The 14,564-nt window shown below is 38.3% G+C and overlaps 1 protein-coding gene across 1 annotated transcript; it reads right to left on the minus strand.

Annotated features, from left to right (window-relative positions):
* Positions 1-10,369: 10,369 nt before the first annotated feature.
* On the minus strand, positions 10,370-13,432 carry LOC104682221 (solute carrier family 2, facilitated glucose transporter member 3). Its single transcript, XM_030936448.1, has one exon. It carries the CDS (start codon positions 13,268-13,270, stop codon positions 11,780-11,782), a length of 1,491 nt encoding a protein of 496 aa, XP_030792308.1. The 5' UTR covers positions 13,271-13,432; the 3' UTR covers positions 10,370-11,779.
* Between the last annotated feature and the right edge of the window lie 1,132 nt (positions 13,433-14,564).

Raw genomic sequence — 14,564 nt, forward strand, 5'->3', positions numbered from 1 at the left:
ACTCTTTACTGTTTTAAAACCCTAAGATTTGGAGTTAATAATTACCCCAGACAAATATAACCCATCTTTACTGATATATGAGCATACGTTGTTGTATTGTGTTTTGCTTTATAATACTATGAAATCACTGCATTTTTTAAAAAAAGGAAAAAAAATTGTGGCAACCCTGCATGGAGCAAGACCATATGAACTATTTTTTTTTTTTTTTTTTCAACAGCATGTGCTCGCTTTGTGTCCCTCTGTCACATTTTGGCAATTCTGACAACATTTCAAATTTTTTCATTAGTTTTATATTTGTTATGGTGATCTGTGACTGATCATAAATGGTGCTGTTGTTTGTAGTTGTGCTAAGGAACTATGAACCATGCCCATATAAGATGGTGAACTTAATTCATAATGTTGTACGCATACTGAATGCTCCACCAATCAACCGGTTTCACATCACTCTCCCTCTTTCTGGGCTGCCCTATTCCCTAAGACATGACAATATTTCAGTCATGCCAATGAGTCCTACAATGGCCTCAGGGTTTTCCAGTAAAAGGGTAAGTCTCTCAATGTAAATAAAAAGCTAGAAATGATTAAGTGTTGTGAGGAAGGTATATTAAAAGCCAAGGTACCCTTAAAGTGAGGCCTTGCCTCCAAAAATGTTAGCCAAGCTGTGAATGCAAACGAAAAGATCTTGAAGGAAATTAAAGTTGCTATTCCAATGAACAAAGGAATGGTAAGAGAATGAAACAGCCTTATTGATGATATGCAGAAATTTTGAGTGTTCTAGATAAAAGATCAAACAAGCCACAACATTCTCTTAAGCCAAAGTCTAATACAGAGCAAAGTCCTAATGCTCTTAAATTCCATGAAGGTTGAAAGAGGTAACTAAGCTGTAGAAGGAACACTGGAAGCTAGCAAAAGTTGTTTCATGAGGTTTAAGGGGAGAAACTGTATCCATAACATAGAAGTGCAAGGAGAAGCAGCAAGTCTTAATGCAGAAGCTTCAGCAAATTATGCAGAAGATCTAGTTGAGATAATTTATGATGGTGGCTACAATAAACAACAGATTTGCAATGTAGAAACAATAGCCCTATACTGGAAAAACCTACCTTCCATAACTTTTGTAACTGGAAAGGAGAAGTCAATGCCTGGCTTCAAAGCTTCAAAAAAACAGGCTGACTCTCTTGTTAGGAGCTAATGTACTTGGTGACTTTAAGTGGAAGCCAATTCTTATTTATCATTATGAAAATTCTAGAGCCCTTAGGAATCCACTCTGCCTGTGCTGTAGAAATGAGACACAACAAAGCCTTGATGACAGTATATCTGTTTACAGCATGGTTTACTGAATATTTTAAACCCACTGTTGAGAACTACTGCTCAGAAGAAAAGATACCTTACAAAACATTACTGCTCATTGTCAAAGCACCGGGTCACCCAAGAATTCTTATGAAACAGTGTAAGGTGATTAATGTGTTTATACCTGTTAACAAAGCATCCATTCTTCAGCCCATGGATGAAGGAGTAATCTTACTTTCAACTTTTATTATTTAAGAAATACATTTCATAAGGCCATTGCTGTCATAAGCAATGATTCCTCCGATGGACTTGTGCAAAGTAAATTGAAACCTTCTGGAAAAGATTCACCATTCTAGATGTCATTAGGGACATTTATGATTCACTGAAGGACGTCAAAATATCAATATTAACTGAAGTTTGAAAGAAGTTGATGCCAATTGTCATGGATTATTTTGAGGGCATTCAATACATCATTGGAGGGTGTAACTGCAGACCAAGAGAGCCAGAATTAGAAGTGGAACCTAAAGAAGAAACTGGAGTACTGCAAACTGAGGATAAACCTTGAACAAATGAGCAGTTGCTTCTTGTAAATGAGGAAAACAGTGGTTTCTTGAGATGGAATCTACCCCTAGTGAGGATTTTGTGAACACTGTTGAAATGAAAACAAAGTATTTGTATTATTAATATGTAAATATAGTTGATAAAGCAGTGGCAGAATTTGAGAGGATAGACTGCAATAGTGAAAGAAGTTAGACTGTAGGTAAAAAGCTATCAAACAGCATTGCTTGCTAAAGAGAAATCTTTAATGAAAGGAAGAGTCAATTGATGCAGCATATTTCATTGCTGTCTTATTTTGAGAAATTGTCCCAGCAAACCCCACCTTCAGAAACACCCACACTGATTAGGAGGCAACCATCAATTTTGAGGCACTGCTCTCTACTAGCAAACAGGTTATGATTTGGCTGAAGATTCAGATAACCATTAGCATTTTTTAGCAATACCATATTTTTAAATTAAGGTATTTTCACTGTTCATTTGTAGTTGTGTTGGGGCACTATGAACCATACCCATGTAAGATGGTGAACTTAATTCATAATGTTGTATGCAAACTGAATGTTGTTAAATACTTAGCAGACTGAGTAGCATAAACATAACTTTGATATGCATTTAGAAACCAAAAAAAAAGAAATTAAGTGAACGTCTATATTGAATATTTGAATCTTTGCTTTATTTGAATATTTGCTTTATTGTGCTGGTCTGGAACCATGTGGAACAATGTGCCTGAGGTATGCCTATAACAATCTTTTTTGGTTGATACTCAATTTTCCCTAAAATTAAAAATTTCTGAAGTATTGGAATATATTGTGATGCTATTCCTTTAAAATGGAGATTTTTTTTATAAACACATTAGTTATATGATTGCAAACATATACACAATTGCATGTGTGTGCATGCACACACACACAACACACCCCTGTAATATTGAAATACATACCAAAATGGCTAAAAAACCGCAGCTGTGTATTTTTAAAATGTGTGTTTTTAAAATAAACATTTCCATTATTAGATGTCTTAGAATATGTTTATGTTTAAACTTAAGCTTGATATTTTTAACAAGTTTTCTCCAAAAGTTTTAATTTCTGACTTGTGTTTTCTGTAAATACAATGAGTCTGTTTTTCACTTTTGTTTTACTTCATGTTTAAATTTTTAAAAAGATAAAGTCAACAAGGGTTTTTGGGGAATATATTGGACTAAGCCTGGGTTCATCACTCTGTGTTTCTTTCAGTTGCCCACTGTGTCATCTCCACAAATGAAATAATGTAACTTTAGAACCAATTTCTCAGAAGCATAAGAAAGGTTTGTCCCAGACAGAGCTTGGAGAACTGACCATCATTTTCTATTCAAGTTAAGAAGTCTTAATAGCTGACGTGAGAGCATCTTAGCGTTGTAGATAAGTGACTGTCCTTAACAGATCCCGAAATTCATCTTTGGACTGGCTATCTAATACTGATTTGACAGGTAGACATGATGGATGACTATTCCACATGGCTGAGAGGATGATTGACTTGCCCAGGCTTCATATGTAACCTCCTGAGAAGAAGTAACCTCTCTACCTGGACTGGTAAACATCTCAGTTGACTTTTCAGGAAATACCCACTTGCCATCACTTGAACAGAAATGCCTTCCTCAGATATACAAAAGCCCAACAAATATATGAAAATAGTATTGAACATCACTAATTATCAAGGAAATGCAAATTAAAACCACAGTAAACATATGACCATAAATGTCTTGAATTATTTTCAAAAGCAGGCTGTAAATTCATTCAAGCTTAATAGCAACTTGTTGATTTTTCCTTCAGAATTACTGAAGGAAATGTGCAAATAATAAACTTAAAATTAAAGATTGGGTGCTTGGGTTACATTTATGTAATTTTTGACACATGAATTAAGCTGTGAAACTTTTCATCAAGAAACAAAGATGAATACTTTTTATGCATTTTCAAAGACAATATAATCATATTTTGATATAATTGAATGATTCTTGGATGTTTATTAGCCACAGTGGAACTCTATATATTTGTAAGCTCTTTTGACTTGATTATTTATGACTCTGCTAGAAAATTTGTAACAAGGTTATAGAACTTTCCTCTTTCAAACTCATTATTTTATTGAATTATATGTTCTCACATCCTGTTTTTTCCTCAAAATGAGAACATCAGCAGTTTGTTTCATTTTCATAAATAATGAACTGCAATTATCCTACATTAGAAAAAGAAGATTTTTACTTTGAGATGTCAGGTTATTTTTTTTAAAAATGGTTTCCAACTGAACACAAGGATATAATTTAGTTTTTGCTGACATCATAAACTATGTAAATTGAGCATAAGTAGTTTGTGAATAACAGGAGAACAATTAATTTAAATTATATCCTAATGATTTATTTCAACAGAATAAAAGCTTTTTACAAAAGTGTCTTCCACTGAGCTTCAAATAATTCATTTTCTTCATAAGGGCAGTAAAACAGAGTATCTTCCCTACTCAGTCATTTTTTTAAGTAAGAATTAGATAGTGTTAAAGATATTTATGGCTTGGCGTAGTGGCTTAGGCCTGTAATCCCAGCATTTTGGGAGGCCGAGGCAGATGGATCACTTGAGGTCAGGAGTTGGAGACCAGCTCAGCCAATGTGGTGAAATCCTGTCTCTGCTAAAAAATACAAAATTTAGGTGGGTGTGGTGGTACATGCCTGTAATCCAGCTATTCAGGAGGCTGAGGCAGGAGAATTGCTTGAACCCGGGAGGCGGAGATTGCAGTGAGGCGAGATCATGCCACTGCACTCCAGCCTGAGCTATAGAGCAAGATTCAGTCCCCCACAGCCCCCCCAAAAAAGATATTTTTGGCATAACGTGAAGAATTAATTTTCACATAATTATTATGTGGTTACAGTTTCTATTTTAAATATGTATTGCCCTTGTATTAATTTTTACTATTCAAAGTCTTCCTAGAATCACAAAATGTATTATATAGTGTTCTTTTTCATACTGTTAATTATAAAACAAAAACACCATAACACTCATACTGTTAAACCTTGACATTATAGTAGATGGTAAGTAGATTACTTAAGATCAAGAAAAAATTAAATCAAATGATCATGTTCTAAATAAGGAAGTCACCTTGGCTTCTTTGGGGATTATGTTAAATCTATTTGTTCTTAACTAGCAATGAACACTTTTCCATGTAGATTACATTAATTTCTCAATGTACTTACGACAATATTTTCTTTGAATGTAACAATTCAGCTATTGAATCAAACTAGAAATCTCACTGTGCCAATGCCTTCTTATAAAAATCTTTCAATTTTACACCCTCCTCTTGATTTCAATTTCTACTACTTTAGTTTGATCCGTGACACACCTTTCCTAGGCAAATCATATCTAATTTGTCCTTCATTGTTGTCATTTCTCTTCCTAATATACATTATCAGGTTTGCTTGATATTCATCAATGTGCCCTTTTTTCCCATGTATAAATCTAACACTTGTTAGTGGGATACACAATATAATTGAAAATATGTTTCTAATACTTCTTACAAGTCTAGTCTTCAGTAGCTCCATGGAAGGGGGAAAATGCATGCTAATTGCAAGACAGTCAATATTATGAGTCCTGATAACCTGTAATCAGTCAACTAATGGGTGCTGAGTACCTTCTCTCTTCTTCTCAGGCCTGAATTAATCATGGGCATTGAAGAATGAAAGGAGTGGCCAGATAAAAGCAGTATGCATTATATCCCCTATTCTTTCATTAGGCCCTGATATGGTTTGACTCTGTGTCCCCACCCAAATCTCACCTTGAGTTATAATCCCCATGTTTCAAGGGAGGGACCTGGTGGGAGGTGATTGGAACAGGGAGGCTGTATCTCCCATGCCATCCTTGTGATAGTGAGATTGTTGTCACGTGACCTGATAGTTTGAAAGTGACAGATTCCCCCCCAAAAATGTGACAGTTTCCCCTGTGCTCCCTCTCTCACCTGCTGGCTTGCTTTCCCTTTGCCTTCTGCCATGATTGTAAGTTTCCTGAGGTTGCCCCAGCCATTTGGAACTATGAGTCAATTAAACCTCTTTCCTCATAAATTACCCAGTCTCAGGTAGTATGTAGCAGTGTGAAAATTGACTAACACGGAGAATTGATACCAAGAGAACGGGGTAGTGCTATAAAGATAATCTGAAAAACATGAAAGCAACTTTGGAACTGGGTAACAGACAGATGTTGGAACAGTTTGGAGGGCTCAGAAGTAGACAGGTAGATACGGGAAAGTTTGGAACTTCCTAGAGACTTATTAAATGGTTTTGACCAAAATGCTGATAGTGATATGAACAGTGAAGTCCAGGTTGAGGTGTTCTCAGATGGAGATAAGGAACTTACTGGGAACTGGAGTAAAGGTTACTCAAGCTATGCTTTAACAAAGAGACTGGTGGCATTTTGCTTCTGCCCTGGAGATCTGTGGGACTTTGAACTTGATACAAATGATTTCAGGTATCTGGTGGAAGAAATTATTAAACAGCAAAGCATTCAAGATGTGACCTGGCTTCTACTGAAAGCATAGAGTTATATGCATTCCTAAAGAGATGGTTTAAATTTGGAACTTATGTTTAAAGGGGAAGCAGAGTGCAAAAGTTTGGAAAACTTGCAGCTGATCATGTAGTAGAAAATAAAAACCAATTTTCAGGGGAGGAATTCAAGCCAGCTGCAGAAATTTGCATAAGTAATGAGGAGGCAAATATTAATCACCAAGACAATGGGGACAATGTCTCCATGGAATTTTAGAGATCTTCAAGACAGTCCCTCAAATAACAGGCATGGAGGCCTAGGAGCGAAAAATGGTTTAGTGGGTGAGGGCCAGGGCCCAGGTACTCTGTACAGCCCTGGGACTTGGTGCCCAGGGCTCCAGCTCCAGCCATGGCTAAAAACAGCCAAAGTACAGCTCAGGCCACTGATTCAGAGGGTGGAAGCCCCAAACTTGATGGCTTTCGTGAGGTGTTGGGCTGGCCGGTGCTCAGACAAGATTGAGCACTGGGAATCTCTGCCTAGATTTCAGTGGATCTATGGAAATAACTGGATGTTCAGTCAGAAGTCTGTGCATGGGTGGAGCCCTCATGGAGGACCTCTGCTAGGGCAGTATAGAGGGGAAATGTGTGTTGGGGCACTGCCTAGTGGAGCTGTGAGAAGAGGACCACTGTTCTTCAGACCCTGGAATGGTAGATCCACTGACAGTTTGCATGTGTGCTTTGAAATGTTGCAGGAATTCAACACTAGCCTGTGAAAGCAGCTGCAGGAGCTGTACACTGCAGACCCACAGTGGTAGAACTACCCAAGACCATGGGAGCCCACTCCTTCCATCAGTGTGTCCTGAATGTGAGAGATGAGTTAAAGGAGATTATTTTGGAGCTTTGAGATTTAATGAGTGCCCTGCCAGGTTTCAAACTTGCATGGGGCCTGTAGCACCTTCGCTTTTACCTATATCTCCCATTTGGAATGGGAGCATTTAACTAATCCCTATACTCACATTGTTTCTTGGAAGTAACTAACTTGTTTTTTTATTTTACAGGCTCATATGCAGAAGAGACAAGTCTTGTCTCAGATGAGACTTTGGGCATTGACTTTTAAATTAATGCTGGAATAGGTTAAGAATGAGGGAGGAATCATTGGGAAGGCATTATTTGCTTTTAAATGTAAAAAGGTCGTGAGATTTGGGAGGGGTCAGGGACAGAATGATATGATTGGGCTCTGTATCCCCACTCAAATCTCATCTTGACTTGTAATCCTCATGTGTCAGGAAAAGACCGTGGTGGGAGGTGATTGAATCAGGGGTTGAGGATATTGCTGTTCTTGTAATAGTGATGGAGTTCTTATGAGATCTAATTGTTTAAATGTGGCAGCTTACTCTGGTGCTCTCTCTCTCCCCTGTCTCCATACAATGTGCTTTACTTCCCCTTTGCCTTCCGCCATGATTGTGAGTTTCCAGAGGCTTCCCCAGCCATTCAGAACTACGAGTCAATTAAATCTCTTTTCTTCATAAATTACCTAGGTTCAAGTATTAGTAGTATCTTTACAGCAGCATGAAAACATACTAATACAGGTTCTAAGGTTAAAAATGTCAGATTTGCTAAGCATTTTCATATTATGTCATTAATCCTGCCTCTATATTCTATGTGATTAATGCAGAAGGTGCTGCAATAATATAATAAAATAAGCAGCTTTGTTTCTAATCTACATTATTTTCTGTTCTAAATACTACAGATTTAGCTTCTAACCCATTCTATACTCTCTGAGGTGCACATCTGGAGCAATCTCTGCTACCTTTGTCACAACTCTCATTATTCCTTGTGATCACTTCCTATTTATTTTTTTATCTCTCTTGCTAGTGCATAAGCTTCCTGAGGCCTAAAACCTTTCATGTTTTGTCCATTGTTTTATCTCTACCACTGGACTGTGCCCGGTCTATGATAAACATCTAATAAATATTGGTTGAATAAATAAAGAAACTAAGTACTAATTATACACTGCCAAACACACTGAGCATTTTAAATCCTGAACAAAAGATCACAAGGTCATGGTTCTGCATTCTAACAACTCATATTGTATATCAAGTATCAAAAATTTTGTATGTTTTTCCTGTGTTGCAGTCTATCATTTAAGTGGTGGCTGAGAATTTGGGGTGCCAAACTGAGTGATGTACTCCTATCACTTGTCTAGGTATCAACTCTATAATCTCAACTGTGCTTTAGCTTATACAATTAGCAGAAAAACATCTTGCTTACAAATCTAAAATACAGTGATACTCCCTTATATGATTTTATTAGTAGGTGATCATGTGTGTTACAAACTACTCCCTTTATAAAGCTGCATTCTAATACAATGGTTAAATATACTCATAATTATAGCTGTTCTAAATTTGTAAAAATCATTTAAACATTTAGCTGACATCAGCCACATTGTGAGTAGAGTTATCAGTCATTCTAATGTTAAAGAAGAGAGTAGAAAGAAAAAGTAATTTAGAAATGTGCTTCTGTCACAGAGAGAAAAGTAATGCCTGAGAAATCAAAGTGATGATTTTGAATAGTTGGAGTGAAGACCTCTTGCTTCATTCTTTCTGATTTATGTATAAATCTTATTCCTCAGTTATTCCTAAAGTTTCCCTAATTATATGCCAAATTTCATGTAAGGTATAAGAACTTAAACAATACATAAGATTATCTTTTTTCCAGGGACAATACAAAATCAACTGGAAGAAGTAGACATATATAATAGTGATTAAAATAAAGTGATAAGCAGAATAATAAAATTTACATTATATGATATTAAAGAATGGAAAAAAGAATGAAAACTCCTGTGGGTATGTGGGCAAAGTTAGAGAGGGCTTTCTGAAAGAGCTGGCGTTGTAGAATAACCTAAATGACATTTCACTAAGAGAAGGCAAGACATAAAACACTTGTGGCAGAGTGGAGAGGTGCATTGAGCACTCCCAGCTGCTTTACTCATCTTGTCTCTCTTCTTTCCAGGATGTGACAGAAGCCAGGGAAGAGTCCCTGAGTTATGTCTAAACTTAGTGCCTGCAATTGCTGAGATGTGGATGAGTGTGTGCATAAGGGTTTGTATGTGTGTGCATGCACGTTTGCTAAGGAGTTGTGGTTGTTCCATGTTCTGATTTATGGCAATTGATTGCACTTGGGGCCTGTCTATAAGTTACTTATGTCATTGTAGTGATTTCATTCTTAACTGTGACATTTTAATCAAATGTGTGAATAAATACATAAAGATTTTTTTTTTATGTACATTCAGAATTTTTATTTTAAAACAAAGAATCAGAGTAACATTAGTAATAGAAAATCCATATGGAAATATTCACAATCTTCTCAGTGAGAAAGGGTACCCTGCCTTACTGCCGACTTACTGTTTGAGGAGCCAGAAGTTGATGTGAAATTGCAAGGTCACCTTTTCAAGCTAAACCCCACTCCATAGCTATGTCTTTTTTTTTTTTTTTTTTTTTTTTTTTTTTTTTTTTTTTTTTTTTGAGATGGAGTCTTGCACTGTGGCCTGGGCTAGGGTGATCTGCAACCTCTGCGTCCCAGGTTCACGTGATTCTCCTGCCTCAGCCTCCCGAGTAGCTGGGATTACAGGTGCCCGCCACCATGCCCAGTTAATTTTTGCATTTTTAGTAGAGACAGGGTTTCACTATGTTGGCCAGATTGGTCTCGAATCCCTGACCGCCCGCCTCGGCCTCCCAAAGTGCTGGGATTACAGGCGAGAGCCACCGCACCCGGCCTCAGCTATGTGTGTTTATATTCAAAGGCTCCACAGGAACAGTGAGAACTGAGAACCAAAATACTGTCACTGGCAAGGGTTTGGCTAACGGTTCTGAGATGTGTAAGCACCAAGAAGGGAAAGGGAGATTGAGCAACATATGAAAAAGGGGCTGTGGGAACAAACACAGAGAAAATAAGTCAACAATAATGTAGTTCCACCCAGAGCAAAGTGACAGTGCACATACATTCATCCTCTCAAGTGTGGCTACACTGCACATTGACTCATACTATCTCAAACGTGGTTTATTGGAAAGATTCAAGTCCCCTAAGGGCACTCGGCATCGGACCACAGTGACATGGTAACAGACATAAGCAAGCGTGCTGTAACCCTAAAGCAACAACACACTTTAGATAATAATCGCTCAGAAAAAAATCCTCTCCCAGAGCTGAGGTTACACATTCCAAGTTTGCTATAAACATTCTTTGGGGAATTCCTTTAAAGGTAAGAGTTAAAATAAAACAGAAAATCAACACCTAAAACCTACTAAAGAACAAAGTGGAGAAATAATGAATCTCTACCAAGAACCAATTATTTTTGGTTTCTCATTTGGATGGCTCCCACAAGATAGGTGGCAGATTACTTCAAAAGTCATGAGACTACTACAAGAAGGAGTTATTTCGTCCAGTGAGGGGAACAGGCTTTCTAGAAATCACTTTCCCTTCCCTCGACTCCATCCAAAATTAGAACCCATCAACCGTCATTAACTACAATGCCCATATTAGTTAATAATCCTAGACTTCAAGTACTACTACATGTAAACTATTATCTTAAAGAAAAAAGTTCCAAAGGAAATCAGTAGCTTTATTATATATGACTTTTATGAAAAATTAAACTTCAAGAGTTTCCATCTGAAGGACAAAAATTGTTAAGAAGTAACATACAGCCCTCAGGCACCACATCATTTACCCTCCAATAATGAACTACATTTCTCCCTAAATTCTTCTTATTGCACCTGAACCTCTCCAGCATCAAATCTTTTACTCTATAACCTCTCTTTAAACACCTACTTCTAATCTCAATTTCCTTCTGTTTTTATTATTTGGTAAAATTATGCTTAAAAAAATAAATATTTCCACCATGGCACATATATACCTATGTAACAAACCTGCACATTCTGCACATGTATCCTGGAACTTAAACCAGAGGATAAAATAAATAAAACTCAAGTTTACTTGCCGTGTAAGGCTGTGTGGAAGTGAGGAAGGTGCTCTTACATAAAGCCCCTCTGCCTTCCACACTCATATATGTATCTGCTTTCTGTTAAGTCTGAGGTTGGGGGAACCGCACCTTACTTTTCCTCTCCTATATCCCCTAATGTGGCAATATTAGAACCCAAGGGAGAAAAAGCTAGCAAAGTTGTCATATGCCAAGTGGCCAATCCCTCCTGAAATGAAGGTAGGTTCACTTGGTCTCTCCTAAGCAGAAGAGAATGTCCAGGAAATAAAATATTTAAAAAGCCATTGAAAATCCAACAAACCCCAGCCTTGGGGTGCTCATGGAGTGCGTGGGATGAGAAAGGAACCAAGTAGCAGCATTCAGAAGCAGTCCTGGGTTCATCCTGATGAGGTCTCTCCTGTGTTCAGGGAGAGATGGCTTTCCCATGCTGGGAGGGAGGTGGAAGCGGGCATGACTTAGACATTGGTGGTGGTCTCCTTAGGAGGCTGGATGCTGTTCATCTCCATGACGCCGTCCTTCCCAGATCTATCTGCACCGTGTGCCTGCCCTTCAAAGGCCCGTGTGATATCCTCAAAAGTCCTGCCACGGGTCTCAGGGACTTTGAAGAAGGTAAAGGCCAAGAAGGTAATGAGGAAGCCAGTGAAGATAATAAAAACGTAGGCTCCTAAATAGTGAGCAGCAGAGGGGAAGAGCAATCCGACTAGAAAGTTGGAGGTCCAGTTGGAGCAGCCGGCCACTGCCATCGCAGCTGGGCGGGGGCCCTGGCTGAAGAGTTCGGCCACAATAAACCAGGGAATGGGGCCTGGTCCAATTTCAAAGAAGGCTACAAAGACCAGGATAGCCCCAATACAGACAAAGCTCATGCCATTATAGTTATCCTTTAATAACAAAGAAACAGTCATGAGCGTGGAACAAACAGCCATCCCTCCAAGGCCTATCATATGCAGAGTCCTTCTTCCTGCCCTTTCCACCAGAAATAGAGAAACTACAGTGAAGATCGTATTAACCACACCCGCGCCGATGGTGGCGTAGATGGGCTCTTGAACACCTGCATCCTTGAAGATTCCTGTTGAGTAGTAGAACACAGCATTGATGCCAGAGAGCTGCTGAGAGAGCTGGAGCACAATGGAAATGATGATGGGCTGTCGGTAGCTGGACACTCTAAAGAGCTCCAGCACGGTGACTTGCTTTTCTTGTGACATTCTTGCACTCTCATCTTTCATCTCCTGGATGTCTTGGGATACATCCTGGGTGCCCCACAACCGCTGGAGGATCTGCTTAGCCTTCTCGTCTTCTTTTCTGTTAATGAGCAAAAATCTGGGACTTTCAGGGCAAAATGGAAGGGTTGCACTTTGTAGGATAGCAGGAAGGATGGTGAAGCCCAATAGCAATGGCCAGAGCGCTTCAGACCCAAGGATGAATTCCAGACCAAAGATCTGGGCCACCAGAATTCCAACCACGATGCCCAGCTGGTTGAGAGTGCCAAAGGCACCCCGTAGGGCAGTAGGCGAGATCTCTCCAATGTACATGGGCACAAACCCTGTGCAGAGTCCGCAGAAGAGGCCAATAACCAAGCGGCCCAGGATCAGCATTTCAACTGACTTTGCTACTTTACACAGTCCCATAAAGCAGCCACCAGTGACAGCCAACAGGTTGACAATCAGCATTGAATTACGCCTGCCAAAGCGGTTGACAAAGAGTCCGACGGAAAATGAGCCGATCATACCCCCGACGGAGAATATGGCCACAGACAAGGACCAGAGAGACGTGAGCAGCACCTCAGAGGGAGGGATATTTGCCTTCTCCGTCAAACTTTTATTGATAAATTCCTTTATGATCTTCTCAGGAGCATTGATGACCCCAGTGTTGTAGCCAAACTGGAAAGAGCCGATTGTAGCAACTGTGATGGCAAAGATCAGAGCTGGGGTGACCTTCTGTGTCCCCATGGCCCGAATCGAATTCAAGTCTTCAAGAAAGATCTAGGGGTGTGATTCCAGAAACAGCTTTTTCAGCCAACAAAACCTTCAAAATGTCCTTCTCAGCAGCAAGTCTTCTCCAGGTGCTCAGGAAGGCTCCAGAGTCTCACCATTACAGCATCTCTAGATTTTTTTTTTTTTTTAAAAAAGGCTGTTCCTTTCTTTGACAAATTCTCTGATGTATAAACTGACTTTAATATTCTGAAGCATGTCTGTGATCAATCCAATGACTGCTCAGAATGTTCTGTGTTCTTGTCTTCACTTTGCCTATATGTCACAGTTTTTGGTTGACTTCCTCCGCAGTCTTTTCACCTTGACTTCATATGCCCCATCACTCACGTTTATAAAACTGTCACTCACTGCAAAATGAAATACTCACTATTTCTCAAATGTTCTATGCTTTCCTTTCCTTCCTGTGTTCATGCTTTTAATTTTCTCCTCAAAATGATCTTTAAATTTTTTTTTTACATGAAGAATCTTGATCATTCCTGATGGTCCATCCCAAAAGACATTTTGTATACAATTGAATCTGATCCAATCCATTTAAAGCACTATTTCTGAGTTATTAAATGACAGCATTTGTAAATTCTTACTTTTGTAGTGTTCTCTAGTATATACGTAGATCCATTACCTCGGCTAATAGCTATTTAATTCTTTGAGGAAAGTCATAAATTTGTTTTTTGATTTGCTATAAAAAAATTACCAGTGAGTCTCAAGTCAAGAGATATTTATTTGTGTATCTCTCCTCTTACTTCTACTTATATGGGTTTTTAAAAGAACTTTGTAAGGGAATATGTGTTATTTTATGCTTCAATCATCATTATTGCAGATTTCTCATGATTATCACCTTCATACATAACATGTTTTTATGAGTGTACAATGTACTTTACTAAGCGCTTTACCTGTAGCATAACTTACAACTGCTGATTTGTTTTCATGTATTCTTTCTTTCTTCTCTTAGTGAACTCATATTTAAGCCAATAATGCTTCCTCCAGGTTTTACTCAGGTCTTGTTTGACTTTTAAGGGTAGTTTGGGGTTTAGTCAAGAGGTATTTCTAGGCATCATGTGTTAATACTATGTTTTGATTGTTGATCTTAACTTTAAAAATGAAAAGCACATCACAAATTTTTATAAATATTTATTTTACCTGTATGTTCTCTGGATTTGTCTGTCTACTATATATTAGACTTTATCTCTCTTGACAGACAATGACATAGATATGTATGTAGAGATAGACAGACTCCATATCTATCTATATTTGC

Source organism: Rhinopithecus roxellana, chromosome 8 (genome assembly GCF_007565055.1).
Source record: "Rhinopithecus roxellana isolate Shanxi Qingling chromosome 8, ASM756505v1, whole genome shotgun sequence".
Taxonomy (NCBI): Eukaryota; Metazoa; Chordata; class Mammalia; order Primates; family Cercopithecidae; genus Rhinopithecus; species Rhinopithecus roxellana.

Coding starts and splice junctions, on each gene's coding strand:
- LOC104682221 (XM_030936448.1), bottom strand. CDS start 13,270: ATGGGGACACAGAAGGTCACCCCAGCTCTGATCTTTGCCATCACAGTT.